The following is a 17,493-nucleotide window of genomic DNA, read 5'->3' as shown; positions in this document are numbered from 1 at the left end:
TCGCAAAAAATCGCAATCGCAAAAAACGAAGCAGCTGAAGCGCTCAGCCGCTTCGTTTCTGTTCGGCTTTTTCCGGAAATCAATGTATCAGAGGACGGGCTCATAGACTTTCTCTTGAGTCCGTCCTCCGATACATTGATTTCCGGAAAAAGCCGAACAGAAACTAAGCGGCTGAGCGCTCACACAAGCGCTTCAGCTGCTTCATTTTTGCGATTGGTGGGGGTCCGAGCACTGAGACCCCCACCAATCAAAACCTCAGACATGTCACTATGACATGTCAGAAGTTTGTTAAATGTTTAGCTATACTTTTAACTTTTTTATTTTTCTGTTGATTTAGCGGTGTGATAGCTTATTTTTTGCGGGATAAGCTGTAGTTTTTATTAATACATTTTGGGGTACATGCGACTTTTTGATAACTTTTTAGGGAACTAAAGTGATCCAAAAACAGCAATTTGGGAGTTTTGAATTCTTGTGTTAAATTTTTTTACGGCGTTCAACAAGCAGGTTAACCCCTTAACGCCGAAGGACGGATATATCCGTCCTCTGCAGCTGCTAGTTCGCGCAGGAGGACGGATATATCCGTCCTGTGATCGCGCGGGTACTGCCAGTGTACCCACGCGATCAGCGGCAGGAGAACGGCTGTTATACACAGCCTGGCTCCTGCTGCAACTGCCGGAATCGAAGCGCGCTCCGATTCCGGCAGTTTAACCCATTAAATTCCGCTGTCAATAGTGACAGCGACATCTAATGTGTTTGACAGAGGGAGGGAGCTCCCTCTGTCACCCCATCGGCGCCCTCACAAAGAAATCGCGAGTCGTCGTCGGGTTTCCATGGCAGCCGGGGGCCTAACAAAGACCCCCAGGTCTGTTTTCAGCATCTGCCTGTTAGGCCATGCCAGAGGCATGACCTAACAGATTGCCTGTCAGTTTTACACTGACAGGCAATAATGCTTTGATATACTAAGGGTATGTGCACACGATATCGACAATTACGGCTGAAATTACGGAGCTGTTTTCAGGAGAAAACAGCTCCTGCATTGCAGACGTAATTGCTCGTACTCGCGTTTTGCGAGGCGTCAATTACGGGCGTAATTTGGAGCTGTTCTTCATTGGATTCAATGAAAAACGGCTCAAATTACGTACCAAGAAGTGTCCTGCACTTCTTTGCCGAGGCTGTAATTTTACGCGCCGTCTTTTGACAGCGACGGGTAAAATTAAAGGTCGTCGGCACAGTACATCGGCAAACCCATTGAAAGCAATGGGCAGATGTTTGCCGACGTATTGGAGCCGTCTTTTCAGGCGTAATTCGAGGCGTAAAACGCCTCGTTTATGCCTGTAAATAGGTTGTGTGAACCCAGCCTAAGTATACCAAAGCATTATATATGCGATCAACAGATCGCATAGTGGAAGTCCCCTGGTGGGACTAAAAAAAAAAAAAGTAAAATCAGTTAAATAAAGTTTGTGAAAAAAAAAATTACAGTCAAAATCAAATAAAACTACTTTTTTTGCCCAAAAAGTGGTTTTATTTAGTAAAAGTGCCAAAACAAATAACACATACACATATATGGTATCCCCGTGTTCGTAACAACTTGACCAATAAAATGAACACAGTAATTAAACCGCCGGATGAACGGCGTCCAAAAAAAACGCAAAAAACAACGGCAAAATTCCCTCTTTTCTCCCATTCCCCCCATAAAAAAATAAAATAAAAGTTAATCTATAAGTCCTATGTACCCCAAAATAGTACTAATGAAAACTACACATTGGCCCGCAAAACTCAAGCCCACATACGGCCACATCGACGGAAAAAGAAAAAAATTACGTCTCTTGGAATGCGGCGATAAAAACAAGTAATTTTTTTCTAAAAGGCTTTTTATTGTGCAAACATAGGAAAACATATAAAACATATACATATTTGGTATCCCCGTAATCGTGCCGACCCATAGAATAAAGTTAACATGTTATTTACGCTGCATAGTAAACGGCGTAAATTTATAACGTGAAAATTAATGCTGGAATAGCTGCTTATTTTCAATTCTCTCATATAATAAAGTTAATAAAAGTTAATCAATAAATTATAAGCATCTAAAAATGGTACAATTACAAAATACAACTCGTCCCGCAAAAAACAAGCCCTTATACAGCTATGTCGACGGAATAAAAAAAAAGTTACGACTCTTGGAATGCGACCGTGAAAAAACAAAAAATAATCCTTGGTCATTAATGTGCAAAATGGCCTGGTCATTAAGGGGTTAAATAACGTTGTATTGTAATAGTTCAGACTTTTACAGATGCGGCGATACCAGTTATGCTAATTTTTTTAACATTACTTAAGGGAAAAGAATGGTAAAAGGTTGTTTTATTTAAAAAAAAACGTTTTATTTTTTTTTGTACAAACAGAAGAAACAAACACACACTTTAACTGTATTTTACTTTTTTTTTAAAATTTGTTCCCCCTAAGGGACTTGAACCAGCGATCGCTGGATCACTTGCACTATATACTGCATTACTAACGTATTGCAGTATATTATGATTTTGACAGCCTCCTAGGAAGACCTGCTGGAGGCAGGGCTTCATAGGTGTACAAAGATGGCAGACCTGGGGGCCTGAACAACCATCGAGACTCTGCGATTGGGTGGAAGAAGATCGTCCCCCTTATTATACGGCTTAGATGCCACGGTAGCTATTGACGGCGGCATCTAAGTGGTTAAACTGGCGGTATCGAAGTAATCTTCGATTCCGCCTGTTACCGTGGGTTGTTGGCTGTAATATACATCAGACACTCGCTCAGTATGGAGCGTGCTCTGCCTGTGAGCGTGCTCCATACTTCCACTTGGCGGCTGTCACGTACAGTTATGTGACATCTCGCCAAGGGGTTAAATAACATGTATGTGCAAAAATAGGAAGTATTTTTCAGGTAGAGGAAGTATTAAATTACAACAGTGTTTTTGTTTTTTTTACCTTTTCACTGGTAAAAACTAAAAAATAAACGTAACTTTGTATTTAACGCAAGATCCACTAGGCAGATGTGTTTTCAGCAGACCCTATAAACAGATGAGCACAGAATAGGGAACAGTCCCTTCCATCCAACTTTTTAGAATATTATGATGTTTGACACTGAACACCTCCCCTTGCACTTTCATCCTCAGGGTATGCCTCTTCTCTGTATTCTCGATTGTGAAGTCCGGGATCAAATTCAACAAGCTCTACAACTCCCATGTCATCAGTGACCGTTACATCTTCTTTGGGTGGAAGCAAAGTCTCCAAAATTAAGAGCTTGTTTCTTGGAAGCCAATGGTTTTCTGGGAAAGTCACCTGAAAAATATTAACAGGAGTAGACATGGATTATCAGTACCAAATTACAGATATATTAGTCTTTCTCCTCTTAATAACCGATGGTTTAAATGAATAAGACAATTTTATCTACATTGAGTGCACAGCAGCATAGGATAAGTATGTCTTGTCGTGTCTTTTACCCAGCACATGGTGATTTAATGTGCACTGTGATATGTAGAGTAAGCATAGAAGAATTGAGCTTTCACAGACTTTTTTTTTTTTTACAGTGATCTACTTATTTTCAGTGACAGCTGATACATAGAAATTATTATTCCATAGATTTCATTATAAGCAGTTCAGAACATATAACTGTGCAACAATAGCAGGTGGTAAAAAAAAAAAACCACAGGAGTTTTTGAGTAATTACCGTAAAATCCTTTTCTTGTCCACTTCATTGGGGGACATAGACCGTGGGTATATGCTGTTCCCACTAGGAGGTTTGACACTAAGAAATAAATAAGTGGCTTCTCCAACAGGATATAGCCTGCCCACAGACTCTGAGCTATTCAGTCTGTCCGCAAGAAGAAGGAGAAGCAGATATAAGGTAAGAAAAGTATGTCAAACACTAGAGGGGAATCCCTCAAACTGAAATCCAAGAACAAAAAATTAAAAAGAAAAAAAATGGGTGTGTAACATCCGATGGGGTTGTCGATCCACTGGGCTACTCTGCCACAACGGAGTAGCTGGTGGCCAGACAGGCGTAATACAGTCACTGGTAGATGGTACCTTGGTGGCAACTGGACACAATCAGATTGCAGGTAGCGGATACAAGCTGGTGCCAGATTAATGGAAACAGGCTGGTGCCGGATTACTGGAAGCAGACTGGTGCCGGATTACTGGACTCCGGATACAGGGCTGGTCACTGACACAGGATACAGGGCTGGTCACGGACACAGGACTTAGGATACAGGGCTGGTCACTGACACAGGACTCAGGATACAGGGCTGGTCACTGACACAGGATACAGGGCTGCTCATTGACACAGGACTCAGGATACAGGGCTGGTCGTGGACACAGGATACGGAACCTTTACAGCCTAACACTGGGTTAGTAACAATATTTCTCACTGAGACAGTGGGCAGAGTTCCTTTAATCGACCAGGCTATCCATGGATAGGTTAGGGACACTTACTGGTGCGCACGGTGGCCCTTTAAGAGACCGTCAGAAAGCACGCACAACCTACGGAGAGATTGCCTCACTGCCTGACAGAGGAGGCGGGCGCCAGTGAGCACAGTCCAGCTGGCGGCCGCCAGCAGGAGGCAGACGTCGGCGTTAAGTAGCCGCCGGCACTACAGGGTGGGAGCGGTGTCGCCCAATGAACTGGAGAAGAAAAAAAATCCTGTTTTCTTGTTTGTTACATTGGGGGACCATGGGACATCCTAGAGCAGTCCCCAGGGGTGGGAACAGAACACAGGACATGGTCAGCTATTACACAGATGCCTGCAAGACCATACAACCTAGGGAAGCGTCTGCAGAAGCAAAGGTGTGTATCTGATAGAATTTGACATAAGTGTGCAAGCAAAGAAGACCACGTGGCCGCTTTGCACAACTGAAGGGCAGAGGCCAGATGGCGCACAGCACAGGAAGCTCCAACCGCTCTGGTAGAGTAGGCTGTGAGCCGGAAAGGGGGAACCTTTCCCCAAAATCGATAAGCCTCGCAAAAAATAATTTGAATCCAGCAAGCAGTGGTGGCCTTGGCGGCCGCCAAACCTTTCCTGGCACCCTCCGGGAGTATGAACAGGGAAATCCAATCTTTCGGAAGGATGAAGTGTCAGAAAGGGAAGTCAGCAAGGAGCAAACGACATCCAGATTATGGAGGGAACGCCCCCTCAAATGACTGGGAGATGGAGAAAAAGACGCCAAAACAATATCCTTATTCATGTGGAAAGCCGAAACAACCTTAGACCATAAAGAAGGCACTGTGCGGAGCACCGCCTTATTTTGGTGAAAAGTCAGAAAAGGAGAATGGCAGGAAAGAGGCCCTCTGGATGAACCTCACCGCAACCAGAAAAAAACCCTTTCCAGAACGGAAAACGAAAGGAGATGTCTCGCAAGAGTCCAAAGGGAGCTGATAGTAAGACATCTAAAACCAAACTGATTTCTAAAGAGTGGATCAAAGGACGATAAGTTGTGGGGGGGGGGACCACATGAGCCACCCCCTGCAGAAAATTCTTGACGTCAGCCTTAGCTCCCTGAAGGGTGTCTGCCATTGGCATTTGAGTGCCAAACCTTGATCCAGACCACCATACAAAAAGTAAAGAATTCTGGATAGAGAAAAAAAGAACAGCAAGGGGAGAAGCTTGCGATCCTCACACCAACAAAGGTAGGCCTTCCAGGTACGATTGTAAATGCAGGCTGAGAATAACACTCTCCAAGAGACCAAGAGACCACGGACCCTCAGAACAGCCACACCGTTAAAAATGGCGACCTTAAAGTCTGGTGGAAGAGCGGTCCCTTAGAGAGAAAGTCGGGATAGAGGCAAGGTCCAGAGGACGTTGGCTAACAAGGACAAGAGGTCCACGTACCGACAACGGCACGATCAATCTGGGGCTACGAGAATGGCTGGAATCCCTTTTGCCTCGAGCCGTTGGAGGAGCCGCGGCTGAGGAGGAAAGACATACAGGAGACGGAGGTCGGACCTTGTGCGTCCACGCTGTAGGCCTCCACATACCGTGCTCAAGAGATTAAGCAGGGGACCTGGCGATTGAACTTGGAGGCCATCAGGTCCATATCCGGGTGGCTCCACCTGAGACATATTTGGTTGAAGATCTCCTGATGAAGAGATCACACCCCGGGATCCATCTTTTTGCAACTGAGAAAGTCTGCGACCCTGTTGTCAACCCTGGGAACGTGTACTGCCTTCAGAGCCAGAACGTGAGCTTCTGCCCAGGCCAGAATCTTCTCGGCCATCACCGCCACGCTCTGAGTGCAACCCGCTGATTTAGATAAGTCACGGCTCTGTCTGTTTGAACCCAGACTAGGTGTCCTGAAAGTGAAGATGCCTGTCCAGTGCAGCAGGCACAGGAAATGGTCTTTCAAATTCAGGAGATTCATGGCAAGGGAGGATTCCTGTGGAGACCACAGCCCCAGAGCCTTGAGTTTCCTAAAAGTGTCCCACATTCCTTAAGACTGGTATCCGTGGAGAGGATCAGCCAGTTCAGTGTAAGGAAGGAACGACCCTTGGAAATGGCTGGGGAGGCGATCTACCACCAAAGCAACCGACGGACTGCAAGGGGAAGAATGAACTTTAGATCCAGAGAATCCAAGGATCGGTTCCAACGGGACATGATCACCTGTTGAAGAGGACGCGTGTGGAACTGAGCAAAGGGAAGGCCACCATGGTCCCGGGAACCAAAATGCGCAGGCGGTGTGAAGTCGGAACGGCTGTCTGCAAGGAATGAATCCAGTCATGAAGATTCCATGGACGCTCTGGAGGAAGGAAAGCCTTCTCAGATGTAGTGTGGAAGGCGACCCCCGAGAACACAATCTGCTGGGATGGAGACTGAGTGGATTTGGTTGGATTGTCAACTGAACCAAATCTTGCCTGAGTGTTTAGTGTAATCCGAAGAGTCGTCTCATTGTCCTCCCTGGAGGGGGACTTGATCAGGATCACGTCCAGGCACAGGGTGACAGACACCCCGCTGCTGTAGAGGAGTGCCATCACAAACAGAGAAAACCTTCGTAAAGGCTCCCGGGGTCGTGGCCAGACCGAAGGGAATGACTGGACAGTACTAAAAAGCGCTAGTGAATTTGACAAATAGGAACGAGCAGATACGCCTCATTGATGTCCACTGAGGAAAATAAATTCCCCCTGCCCCCATGGAAGCAATGACAGTTCGGAGAGAATCCATCCGAAAATTACGAACTCGAACATGTGCATTGAGAAGCTTGAGTTCCCGGATGGGCTGCACCAAGCTGCCCTTTTTCAGGATGACAAAAAGGTTGGAATAGAAACCCTGGAGGGTACTGGAATGATAACTCCTTGAAGGAGCATAGAGTCGATTGCTCGAAAAAAAGGCTGCTGCCCTGTAGGGAGACTGCGGACTGAAAGGAAACGCTCTAAAGGGAAGTTGACAAATTTTATTTTGTATCCGGAGGATACTACCTCCTGAACCCAGGCTTCCAAAATGTGAGAGCCAGACGTTCTTTTAGTGCAGAAGCCTACACCCCACCCAATATGAATAGAGTGGGGGTGCACCTTCAGACGGAAGTGGCCTTGCCAGCTCCAGATTTCACAGGTGAGAACAAGGGTCACCAGGAAGTGCGAGCCTTGAAGGAAGGTTTGACTTTCCGATCTTTGGAAGATTGTGACCTGGACGACCTGTTGTTGGAGAACCCACAAAAGGACGGAAAACGAGGACCCGCCTTTTGGCCGAAGTAGCTCATCTGACCCTGGTTTAAGGAAGATGGGTGCTCTTACCACCCGTGGCCTCTGAGATAATTTCGTCCAATCTAGGACTAAAGAGACGGGAACCTGCAAAAAGAAGCCCATGGACCGCTTGAAAGCCTTATCAGCAGACCAAGCAATAAGCCAGATAGTCCTGTGGACAAGTAACATAAGGCTGGGTTCACACAACCTATTTTCAGACGTAAACGAGGCGTATTATGCCTCGTTTTACGTCTGAAAATAGGGCTACAATACATCGGCAAACATCTGCCCATTCATTTGAATGGGTTTGCCGACGTACTGTGCAGACGACCTGTAATTTACGCGTCGTCGTTTGACAGCTGTCAAACTACGACGCGTAAATTGACTGCCTCGGCAAAGAAGTGCAGGGCACTTCTTTGCAACGTAATTTGAGCCGTTCTTCATTGAAGTCAATGAAGAGCAGCTCAAGATTACAGGCGTCTAAGACGCCTCGCATAATATGAGGAGCAGCATTTACGTCTGAAACGAGGCAGCTGTTTTCTCCTGAAAACAGTCTGTCTTTTCAGACGTAAAAGCCTCTCATCATGTGCACATACCCTAAGAGGCAGAGGCCCGAGCCACCAGACAGGCAGTGTTCAGGGAATCATAACACACATACTTGGACCCTTTAGAGATAAGGTGAGACAGAACCACCAGGTCCTACTGAGGCGGGCCCAAGAGCAGGTCACGTCAGAGTTTGTGAGCCCATTCGATGGGCCCTGCTACCAGACAAAGGCCGAAAGGCATAGCCAGAGGCCTCAAAAGCCCCACACAGTGATCCAGAGGATCTGTAAAGTAGTAGCCTTGGCTAAAGGAGAAACAGGAGGATCCACCGCCAGAGACCTAACCCATTCGGAAGATTTGCATTCTTGAAAAGGGTAGAAAACATCCAGACCGCTAGAGTGAGAAAACTTCTTGTCCGGTTGTTTCCATTCCTTAAAGGGAATGTGTCGAAAATTAAACCTTATTTTTTTTTAGTAAGTTACTTATTTCTATTATATTTGAAGTTTTTCGCTGTATTTTTTTTTTTCTTCCACATGGTGGAAAGTATTGAAAAAATAATAATTTGACATGTTTTCCTATGTTGGCCACCAGAGGGAGCACTTCCCAGAATTACAGCAAGGTGAATAAGGCAAAGCAACCTGACTCACAGCTGCCGTAAATGTGGGAGGGAATCCCACCATCCCTCCTACAAGCCAGGAAAAGGTATCTTCAAATTGCTAAGCAGTGTCCGGCTGTCATTTTGGGTGTGATTCTGCAGCTGGCAGAAGCTATAGGACAAACCAAAAGGCTAAGGGTATGTTCACACGCTTACTAAACAGAGGTAAAACAGCTCCTGATTTTCAGCCATTTTTTAATCAAACTCGCATTTTTGGCTGCGTTTTTTACGGCCGTTTTTGGAGCTGTTTTTTTTATAGAGTCAATGAAAAACGGCTCCAAAAACGACCCAAGAAGTGACATGCACTTCTTTTTGGCAGGCGTCTTTTTACGTGCCGTTTTTGGAAAACGGGCGCGTAAAAAAAACCCAGTCGGAACAGAACGCAGTATTTACGGCCCGAAAAACGGCTGGAAACATTGCGTGTGAACATACCCTTAGGCCTTATTCACACGAACGTGTATTACGTCCGCGCAACGTGGGTGGAAATCACCCACGTCGCACGGACTTATGTAAGTCAATGGGGCCATTCTGACAGGTCGTGATTTTCACGCAGCGTATGTCTGCTGCGTAAAACTCACGAGATGTCCTATACTTGCCCGTGTTTCGCGCAGCACGCACCCATTGAAGTCAATGGGTGCGTGCAAATCGCAATCGGCACGCGGAAGCACTTCCGGGTGCCGCACGTGATTTGCGCTACAGTAGTAAAAAAAATGCATGAAAACAGAAAAGCACCTCCTGCTTTTATGTTTGTAAACATAAAAACAAAGTGTCATAATGATGCCGGCTGCGCCAAAATTACGCAGCCACGCACCATATACAGATGCGACACTGAACTTTTGCGCATGCAAAACGCAGCGTTTTTTGCGTGCGCAAAACAGACAAGTTCATGTGAATAAGGCCTTAGAATGATGAAAGTGAAGTGAATGACTTTTCAGTTGACAGGTTCACACGACGTGTATTTGACACGTTTTTTTGCGCATTTTACGTGCCAAAAACCACATAAAAAAACGATTGATTACGCTTTTTATTTACATAATTGGTAACGTGTGCTGCTAGTACACCGTGTTCCAAATGATTATGCACATTGGATTTAAGTGTCATAAACATTTAATTATTAGTTTTTCAATTAAACTCATGGATGGTATTGTGTCTTAGGCTGGGTTCAAACGACCTATTTTCAGGCGTAAACGAGGCGTATTATGCCTCGTTTTACGTCTGAAAATAAGGCTACAATACGTCGGCAAACATCTGCCCATTCATTTGAATGGGTTTGCCGACGTACTGTGCAGACAACCTGTCATTTACGCGTCGTCGTTTGACAGCTGTCAAACGACGACGCGTAAAAATACAGCCTCGTCAAAAGAAGTGCAGGACACTTCTTTCAGACGTAATTTGAGCCGTTCTTCATTGAACTCAATGAAGCACAGCTCAAAATTTACGGCTGTCAGAGAAGCATTGCAAAATGCGAGGAGGAGCATTTACATCTGAAACGAGGCAGCTGTTTTCTCTTGAAAACAGTCTGTCATTTCAGACGTAAAAGCCTGCTACCGTGTGCACATACCCTAAGGGCTCTTTGGATCATTGTAATCAATCTCAGACACCTGTGATAATTAGTTTGCCAGGTGTGCCCAATCGAAGGAAAACTACTTAAGAAGGACGTTCCACATTATTAAGCAGGCCACAGGTTTCAAGCAACATGGGAAAGAAAAAGGATCTCTCTGCTGCCGAAAAGCGTGAAATAGTGCAATACCTTGCACAAGGTATGAAAACATTCAATATTTCAAGAAAGCTTAAGCGTGATCATCGTACTGTGAAAAGATTTGTGGCTAATTCAGAGCACAGACAGGTACGTTCAGATAAAGGCATAATGAGGAAGGTTTCTGCCAGACAAATTAATAGGATTAAGAGAGCAGCTGCTAAAATGCCATTGCAAAACAGCAAACAGGTATTTGAAAGGCGCTAGTGCCTCTAGAATGCCCCGCGAACCTCAAGGTGTAGGCTCCTCCAGAGGTTTGCAAGTGTGCATAAAGCTATTATTCGGCCACCCCTAAACAATGCTCAAAAGCAGAAACGGTTGCAGTGGGCTCAGAAATACATGAAGACTCATTTTCAAACCGTGTTGTTTACTGATGAGTGCCGTGCAACCCTGGATGGTCCAGATGGATGGAGTAGTGGATGGTTGGTGAATGGCCACCATGTCCCAACAAGGCTGCGACGTCAGCAAGGAGGTGGCGGAGTCATGTTTTGGGCTGGAATCATGGGGAGAGCTGGTAGGCCCCTTTAGGGTCCCTGACGGTGTGAAAATGACCTCTGCAAAGTACATAGAGTTTATGACTGACCACTTTCTTCCGTGGTACAAAAAGAAGAACCATGCCTTCCGTAGCAAAATTATCTTCATGCATGAAAATGCACCATCTCATGCTGCAAAGAATACCTCTGTGTCATTGGCTGCTATAGGCATAAAAGGAGAGAAACTCATGGTGTGGCCCCCATGTTCCCCTGACCTCAACCCTATTGAGAACCTTTGGAGCATCCTCAAGCAAAATATCTATGAGGGTGGGAGGCAGTTCACATCAAAACAGAAGCTCTGGGAGGTTATTCTGACATCCTGCAAAGAGATTCAAGCAGAAACTGTCCAAATACTCACAAATTCAATGGATGCAAGAATTGTGAAGGTGATATCAAAGAAGGGGTCCTATGTTAACATGTAACTTGGCCTTTTAAGTTTTTTTTTGATTGAAAGAGCTTTTGTTTCTGTAAATAAGACCTCCTGATGCTGCAAATTCAACAAATTACCATTTTAGTTCTCTTTACAACCTTTAACCCCTTCAGGACTGAGCCTGTTTTGGCCTTCAGGACGAAGCCGATTTTTCAAATCGGACATGTGTCACTTTATGTGGTAATAACTCCGGAATGCTTTTGCCTATCCAAGTGATTCTGAGACTGTTTTCTCGTGACATATTGTACTTTATGTTAGGGAAAAAATTTGTTAGATAAATTCAATATATATTTGTAAAAAACACCAAGATTTAGAGATAATTAGCAAAAATTTGCATTTTTCTAAATTTAAATGCATCTACTTGTAAAACAGACAGTAATACCACACAAAATACTTACTATTTTATATTTCCCATATGTCTACTTTATGTTTGCATCGTTTTTTGAACATTCTTTTATTTTTCTAGGACGTTACAAGGCTTAGAACTTTAGTAGCAATTTCTCATATTTTCAAGAAAATTTCAAAAGCCTATTTTTTCAGGGACCAGTTCAGTTCTGAAGTGGCTTTGAGGACCTTATATATTAGAAAGTCCCCATAAATCACCCCATTTTGAAAACGGCACCCCTCAAAGTATTCAAAACAGCATTCAGAAAGTGTTTTAACCTTTTAGGCGTTTCACAGGAATTAAAGCAAAGTAGAGGTGAAATTTACAAAGTTCATTTTTTTTTCCAGAAATTAATTTGTAATACATTTTTTCTGTACCACAGAAGGTTTTACCAAACAAACGCAACTCAATATTTATTGCCCAGATTCTGCAGTTTTTAGAAATATCCCACATGTGGTCCTAGTGCGGTAATGGACTGAAATACCGGCCTCAGAAGCAAAGCAGCACCTAGTGGATTTTGGGGCCTCCTTTTTTTAGAATATATTTTAGGTACCATGTCAGGTTTGAATAGGTCTTGTGGTACCAAAACAGTAAAGACCCACCAAAAGTGACCCCATTTTGGAAACTATACCCCTCAAGGAATTTATCTATGCGTATAGTTAGCATTTTGAACCCACAGTTTTTTTGCAAAATTTATTTGAATTAGTATGTGAAGATGAAAATCTACTTTTTTTGTGAAAAAACGTAAAAATGTTAAATATTTACAAGGAATAAAGTAGAAAAAAAACCAACATATGTAAAGCAATTTCTTACGATTATAGCAATACCCCATATGTGGTAATAAACTGCTGTTTGGACCCACAGCAGGCCTCAGAAGGGAAGGAGCACCATTTGGATTTTGGATTTCTGATTTTGCTGGAATCGTTTTCAGTGCCGTGTCACGTTTGCAATGCACTGGAGGGATGAAAACCGTGGAAACCCCCCAAAAGTGACCCCATTTTGGAAACTACACCCCTCAAGGAATTTTTCTAGGGGTAAAGTTAGCATTTTGACCCCACAGTTGTTTTGCTGAAGTCATTGGAATTAGTCTGTAAGAAATAAAGGAGAAAAAGCACCCCAACATTTGTAAAACAATTTCTCCTGATAACGTAAATACCCCATATGTGGTAATAAACTGCTGTTTGGACCCACACCGGGGCTTAGAAGGGAAGGGGCACCATTTGGCTTTTGGAGCTCAAATTTAGCTGGAATAATTTTGGGTGTCATGTCGAATTTGCAAAGCCCCTGAGGTACTAAAACAGTGGAAACCTCCCAAAAGTAACCCCATTTGGGAAACTACACCACTTAAGGAATCTATCTAGGGGTATATTGAGCATTTAGGCCCCACACGTCTTTTGCAGAATTTATTAGAATTAGGCCGTGAAAATTAATATCAACATTATTTCCACTAAAATGTTGAATTTTTTCAATTTCACAAAGGATAAAGGAGAAAATGCACCCCAACATTTGTAAAGCAATTTCTCCCGAGTACGGCAATACCCCACATGTGGTCATAAATGTTTTTTCATTAGAAAATAAATTAACCCTTTCCGGACTGATCCATGTTTTTCTTTTTCGTTTTTCCTCCCCGCTTTCCGAGAGCCACAACGTCTTTATTTTTCCGTCAATAGAGCGGTGTTGGGGCTTATTTTTTGCGGGATGAGCTGTAGTTTTTATTGGTACCATTTTTTGGTACATAAGACTTTTTCAGCACTTTTTATTAAATTTTTTGGTAGAGCGAAGGTGACCAAAAAACTGCGATTTTGCCATTTAAAATTCTTTATTTTTCACGGCGTTCACCGTGCGGGTTCAATAATGGTATATTGTAATAGCTTGGACTTTTACGGACGCAGCGATACCAATTTTGTGTATTTTTTTTACATTACTTTAGAGAAAAAATATGAAAAGGGTTTATTTTTGGACTTTAAATATTTATTTAATTTTTTCCACTAATAATAACTATTTACTTTTGTTTTTACATATTTTATTAGTCCCCCTGGGAGACTTGAACCAACAATCGTTAGATCACTGGTAGAATACACTGCAATACTAATGTATTGCAGTATATTGTGATTTTTACAGGCTCCTGTAACAGCGCGATCGCTGTTTCTGTCCGTTAGTCCCGGGTATCAGCTGTAGTACACAGCTGACACCCGCAGCGTATGGCACGGGCTCAGTGCGTGAGACGCTCCATATATCACCCCCCACACCACTACATGCTATTAAGTCATGGTGCGCGAAGGGTTTAATGCGCAGCCGATTGTGGAAAGTGAAAATTAAAATTTTCCACTGATGTGCCATTTTAGTGCACTATATGTTGTGCCCAGTTTGTGCCACAAATACCACAAATAAAATATTAACAGGGTTCTCCCGGGTATGGCGATGCCATATCGGTGGACGTAAACGGCTGTTTGGGCAGACTGTAGGGCTCAGAAGGGAGGGACGCCATTTGGCTTTTGGAGCGCAGATTTTGCTTGGTAGAAGCCCTGGCGTTTTGCTGGTATTTCAGTTTATAATGTGGGGGCAAATGTAGGTTGGGCAGAGTACATCAGGGGCATAATAAGAGGGTATAATAATGGGGTAAATAAATAATAATCCGTAGATATGTGGCCAGTGTTGCACTTATATTCTAAATGGCGCCCGATCTTATCCGCTTTTGGAACGCTCTGCACATTTTGCATCGCCATAATCTGGGAGCCGGAACTTTTTTTATTTTTTCACCACCGGAGCTGTGTGAGGGCTTATTTGTTGCGGGACATTCTGTAATTTTCATTGGTACCATTTTGGGGTACATGCCATTTTGTTGATCACTTTTTATTCCATTTTTCGGCAAGCCAGGTGACCAAAAACCATCAATTCTGACAATGATTTTTATTTATTTTTTACAGCGTTCACCCTGGGCTATAAATGACCGTTATATTTTATTCTGCGGGTCGGTACGATTACGGCGATACCATATGTATATAGGTTTTTTTATGTTTTGCAGCGTTTGCGCAATAAAATAACTTATTTAGAAAATAATTTATTTTCTGTGCCACCATATTCTGAGAGCCGTAACTTTTTTATTTTTCAGTCAAAAAAGCTGTGTAAGGGCTTGTTTTTTGCGGGACGGGTTGTAGTTTGTATCGGTACAATTTTGGCGTACATGCGACTTTTTGATCACTTTTTATTGTATATTTTGTGAGGGGTGGTGATCAAAAAAATAGTGATTCTCGCTTTGTTTTTCATTTATATTTTTTGCGGTGTTCACCGTGCGGGAAAAATAATATTATGGTTTTATAGTTGGGGTCGTTACGAACGCGGTGATACCAAATATGTGTACTTTTTTTTTACGTGTTCATTTTTTTTCCTATAATAAAAGACTTATTATAGGAAAGAAAGCAGTTCTTGTTTATATCACTTATAACTTTTATTTTTACACTTTTTTGAAAACATTTTTATTGTTTTTTTTACTTTTTTCACTTGTCCCGCTAGAGGACACTTAGACTTGCAGCTCTGATCGCTGCTGGAATACATTACACTACACACGTAGTGTAATGCATTCCAACTGTCATTGTGACGTGACAGTCACACTGACAGGAAGCCTACGACGACCACCCTCCGGGTGGTCCTCATAGGCTTCTGTACATGGCAACCCGGAAGCCATTGTCTGGCGTCCGGTTGCCATGGGTACGATCGCCAGCGCCCGTGATTTCACATGGGGGCTGCCGATCGGCGCTAAACACCTTAATTGTGACGTTCAAATCGAACGCTGCAATTAAGGGGTTAACTGCCGAAATCAGCGGCGATAGGCCGCTGATCGGCAACGGGGAATGCAGGGCAGACGCCCTGCACAGTTAATCGCCGCTGCGGTGTAGCGCCGCGCGGCGGTTAACTGTCAAAGCACAGACGTAACTGCACGTCAAGGTGCGCAAACTTACTGTACACATTGACGTGCAGTTACGTCAAGGTGCGGGAAGGGGTTAAAATGTTTTGATCTCTGTTGTGCATAATAATTTGAAACAGTGCATTTTGAGTTTTTTACTTCTAAAAAAAAATCTGTTATCATTAGGAGATTTGTTCAATAAAATTTGCATTATACTCCAACGGTTGATGGCTTGAAGATTATACTGACTGTCATTTGCATAATAATTTTGGATGCGGTGTACATACAACATGCTTTTTACACACGCGTTTTGTAAATAAAGACATGTTGAGTCAATGGGAAAGCGAGCCGTAAAAAACGTATTGCGTAAAAAAGAACAGTGGGTGGGGTTGTGTGTGGCGTAGTTGCATGTTTAGGGGGAATTGTGTGTGTGTGTGTGTGTGTGTATGGGGGGGGCGCAATTACTAAGGGATGGACCCCAATAGTTGGTGGGTGCAAGAGATTCAATACATAGAGTGCCTGCCGGCAAACAAAGCCCTTGTTTCCCAACTACCAAAATAAAATAACAAAATTTTTATTAGGTATAACAACCATAGACAGACTACATGAAAGTTAAAATTCCTGGTCCATTGCTGATAAGGATCAACATAGTGCAGTGTGTAAAGACTCAAAGGAAGCAAGGTGCTAGCGACTGCAGTCCGCAGCACCAATGCTGTCAGTTAAATTCTAAAGGATCAGCAAGACCAATAATTAAAATTCAAAGAAGCCCCCCCGACATGTTTCGCTACCGACGTAGCGTCTTTAGGGGTATCGGGGCTAGCGATCACTGTCCTCTCCGCTGTAGTTTAACCCCTTAAATGCCGCTGTCAATAGCGACAGCGGCATTTAACTGATTGATACAGAGGGAGGGAGCTCCCTCTGCACCCCATTGCCCCCCCCGCGAAAAATCGCGGGGTTCTGATGGTTGCAATGGCAACCAGGAAGCCTAGCAACGGCTTCCTGGTTCCCAGGTACGGGATCCTATTAGGTCCTGCCCAAGGCAGGACGTAATAGGCTCAACTGTCAGTTGTAAAGTGACAGTTACAATACACTGCTCTACACAAGTACATACAGAAGTAATGCAGTGTATTGTACAGGGGATCAGAAGATCAGATCTTCCAGTCCCCTAGTATGTGTAAAATAAAAAGTGAAAAGTTAAAAAAAAAGTTTTAGATAAATAAATAAATAAATAAAAGTTTTACGTAATAAAAACAATAATCGCCTTGTTTCCCTGATCAAGCCCTTTATAATTAGAAAAAAAATGAAAAAAAAGCCCTCACAAAGCTCTGTCGACAAAAAAATAAAAAAGTTATGGCTCTCAGGACATGGTGACACTAAAACATTTTATTTAGAAAAAAGTGTTTTGATTTTGTAAAAGTAGTAAAACATATAAAAACTATATAAATTTGGTATTGCCAGAATCGTATCGAACCGCAGAATAAAGTAAACATGTTGTTCATACTGCACAGAGAACGCCGTTAAAAAATTATAAAAAAAACAGTGAAATAATTTCTGTTTTTTGGTCTCCTCACCTCACAAAAAAT

At 43.2% G+C, this 17,493-nt stretch overlaps 1 protein-coding gene across 6 annotated transcripts in view; it reads right to left on the bottom strand.

Moving 5' to 3' along the window:
* LOC142655072 (dnaJ homolog subfamily A member 4-like) overlaps positions 1-17,493 on the bottom strand; it is a 125,267-nt gene that overhangs the window by 22,831 nt on the left and 84,943 nt on the right. For 4 of the 6 annotated variants that reach the window (XM_075828974.1, XM_075828972.1, XM_075828971.1 and 1 more), the window contains exon 8: positions 1,893-3,314. The exons of 1 other annotated variant lie outside the window; for it this stretch is intronic. In XM_075828974.1, coding sequence (XP_075685089.1) covers positions 3,102-3,314 — 213 coding nt within the window. In that variant the 3' untranslated portion in view covers positions 1,893-3,101. Of the gene's footprint in view, positions 1-1,892; positions 3,315-17,493 lie in introns of those variants that run through there. One more of the 6 variants, XM_075828976.1, reaches the window with a different exon arrangement.

This window comes from Rhinoderma darwinii, chromosome 1, assembly GCF_050947455.1.
Source record: "Rhinoderma darwinii isolate aRhiDar2 chromosome 1, aRhiDar2.hap1, whole genome shotgun sequence".
In the NCBI taxonomy this organism is placed as follows: domain Eukaryota; kingdom Metazoa; phylum Chordata; class Amphibia; order Anura; family Rhinodermatidae; genus Rhinoderma; species Rhinoderma darwinii.
Note: the sequence above shows the minus strand (reverse complement) of the source record. Positions and strands in the feature narration are given on the sequence as shown.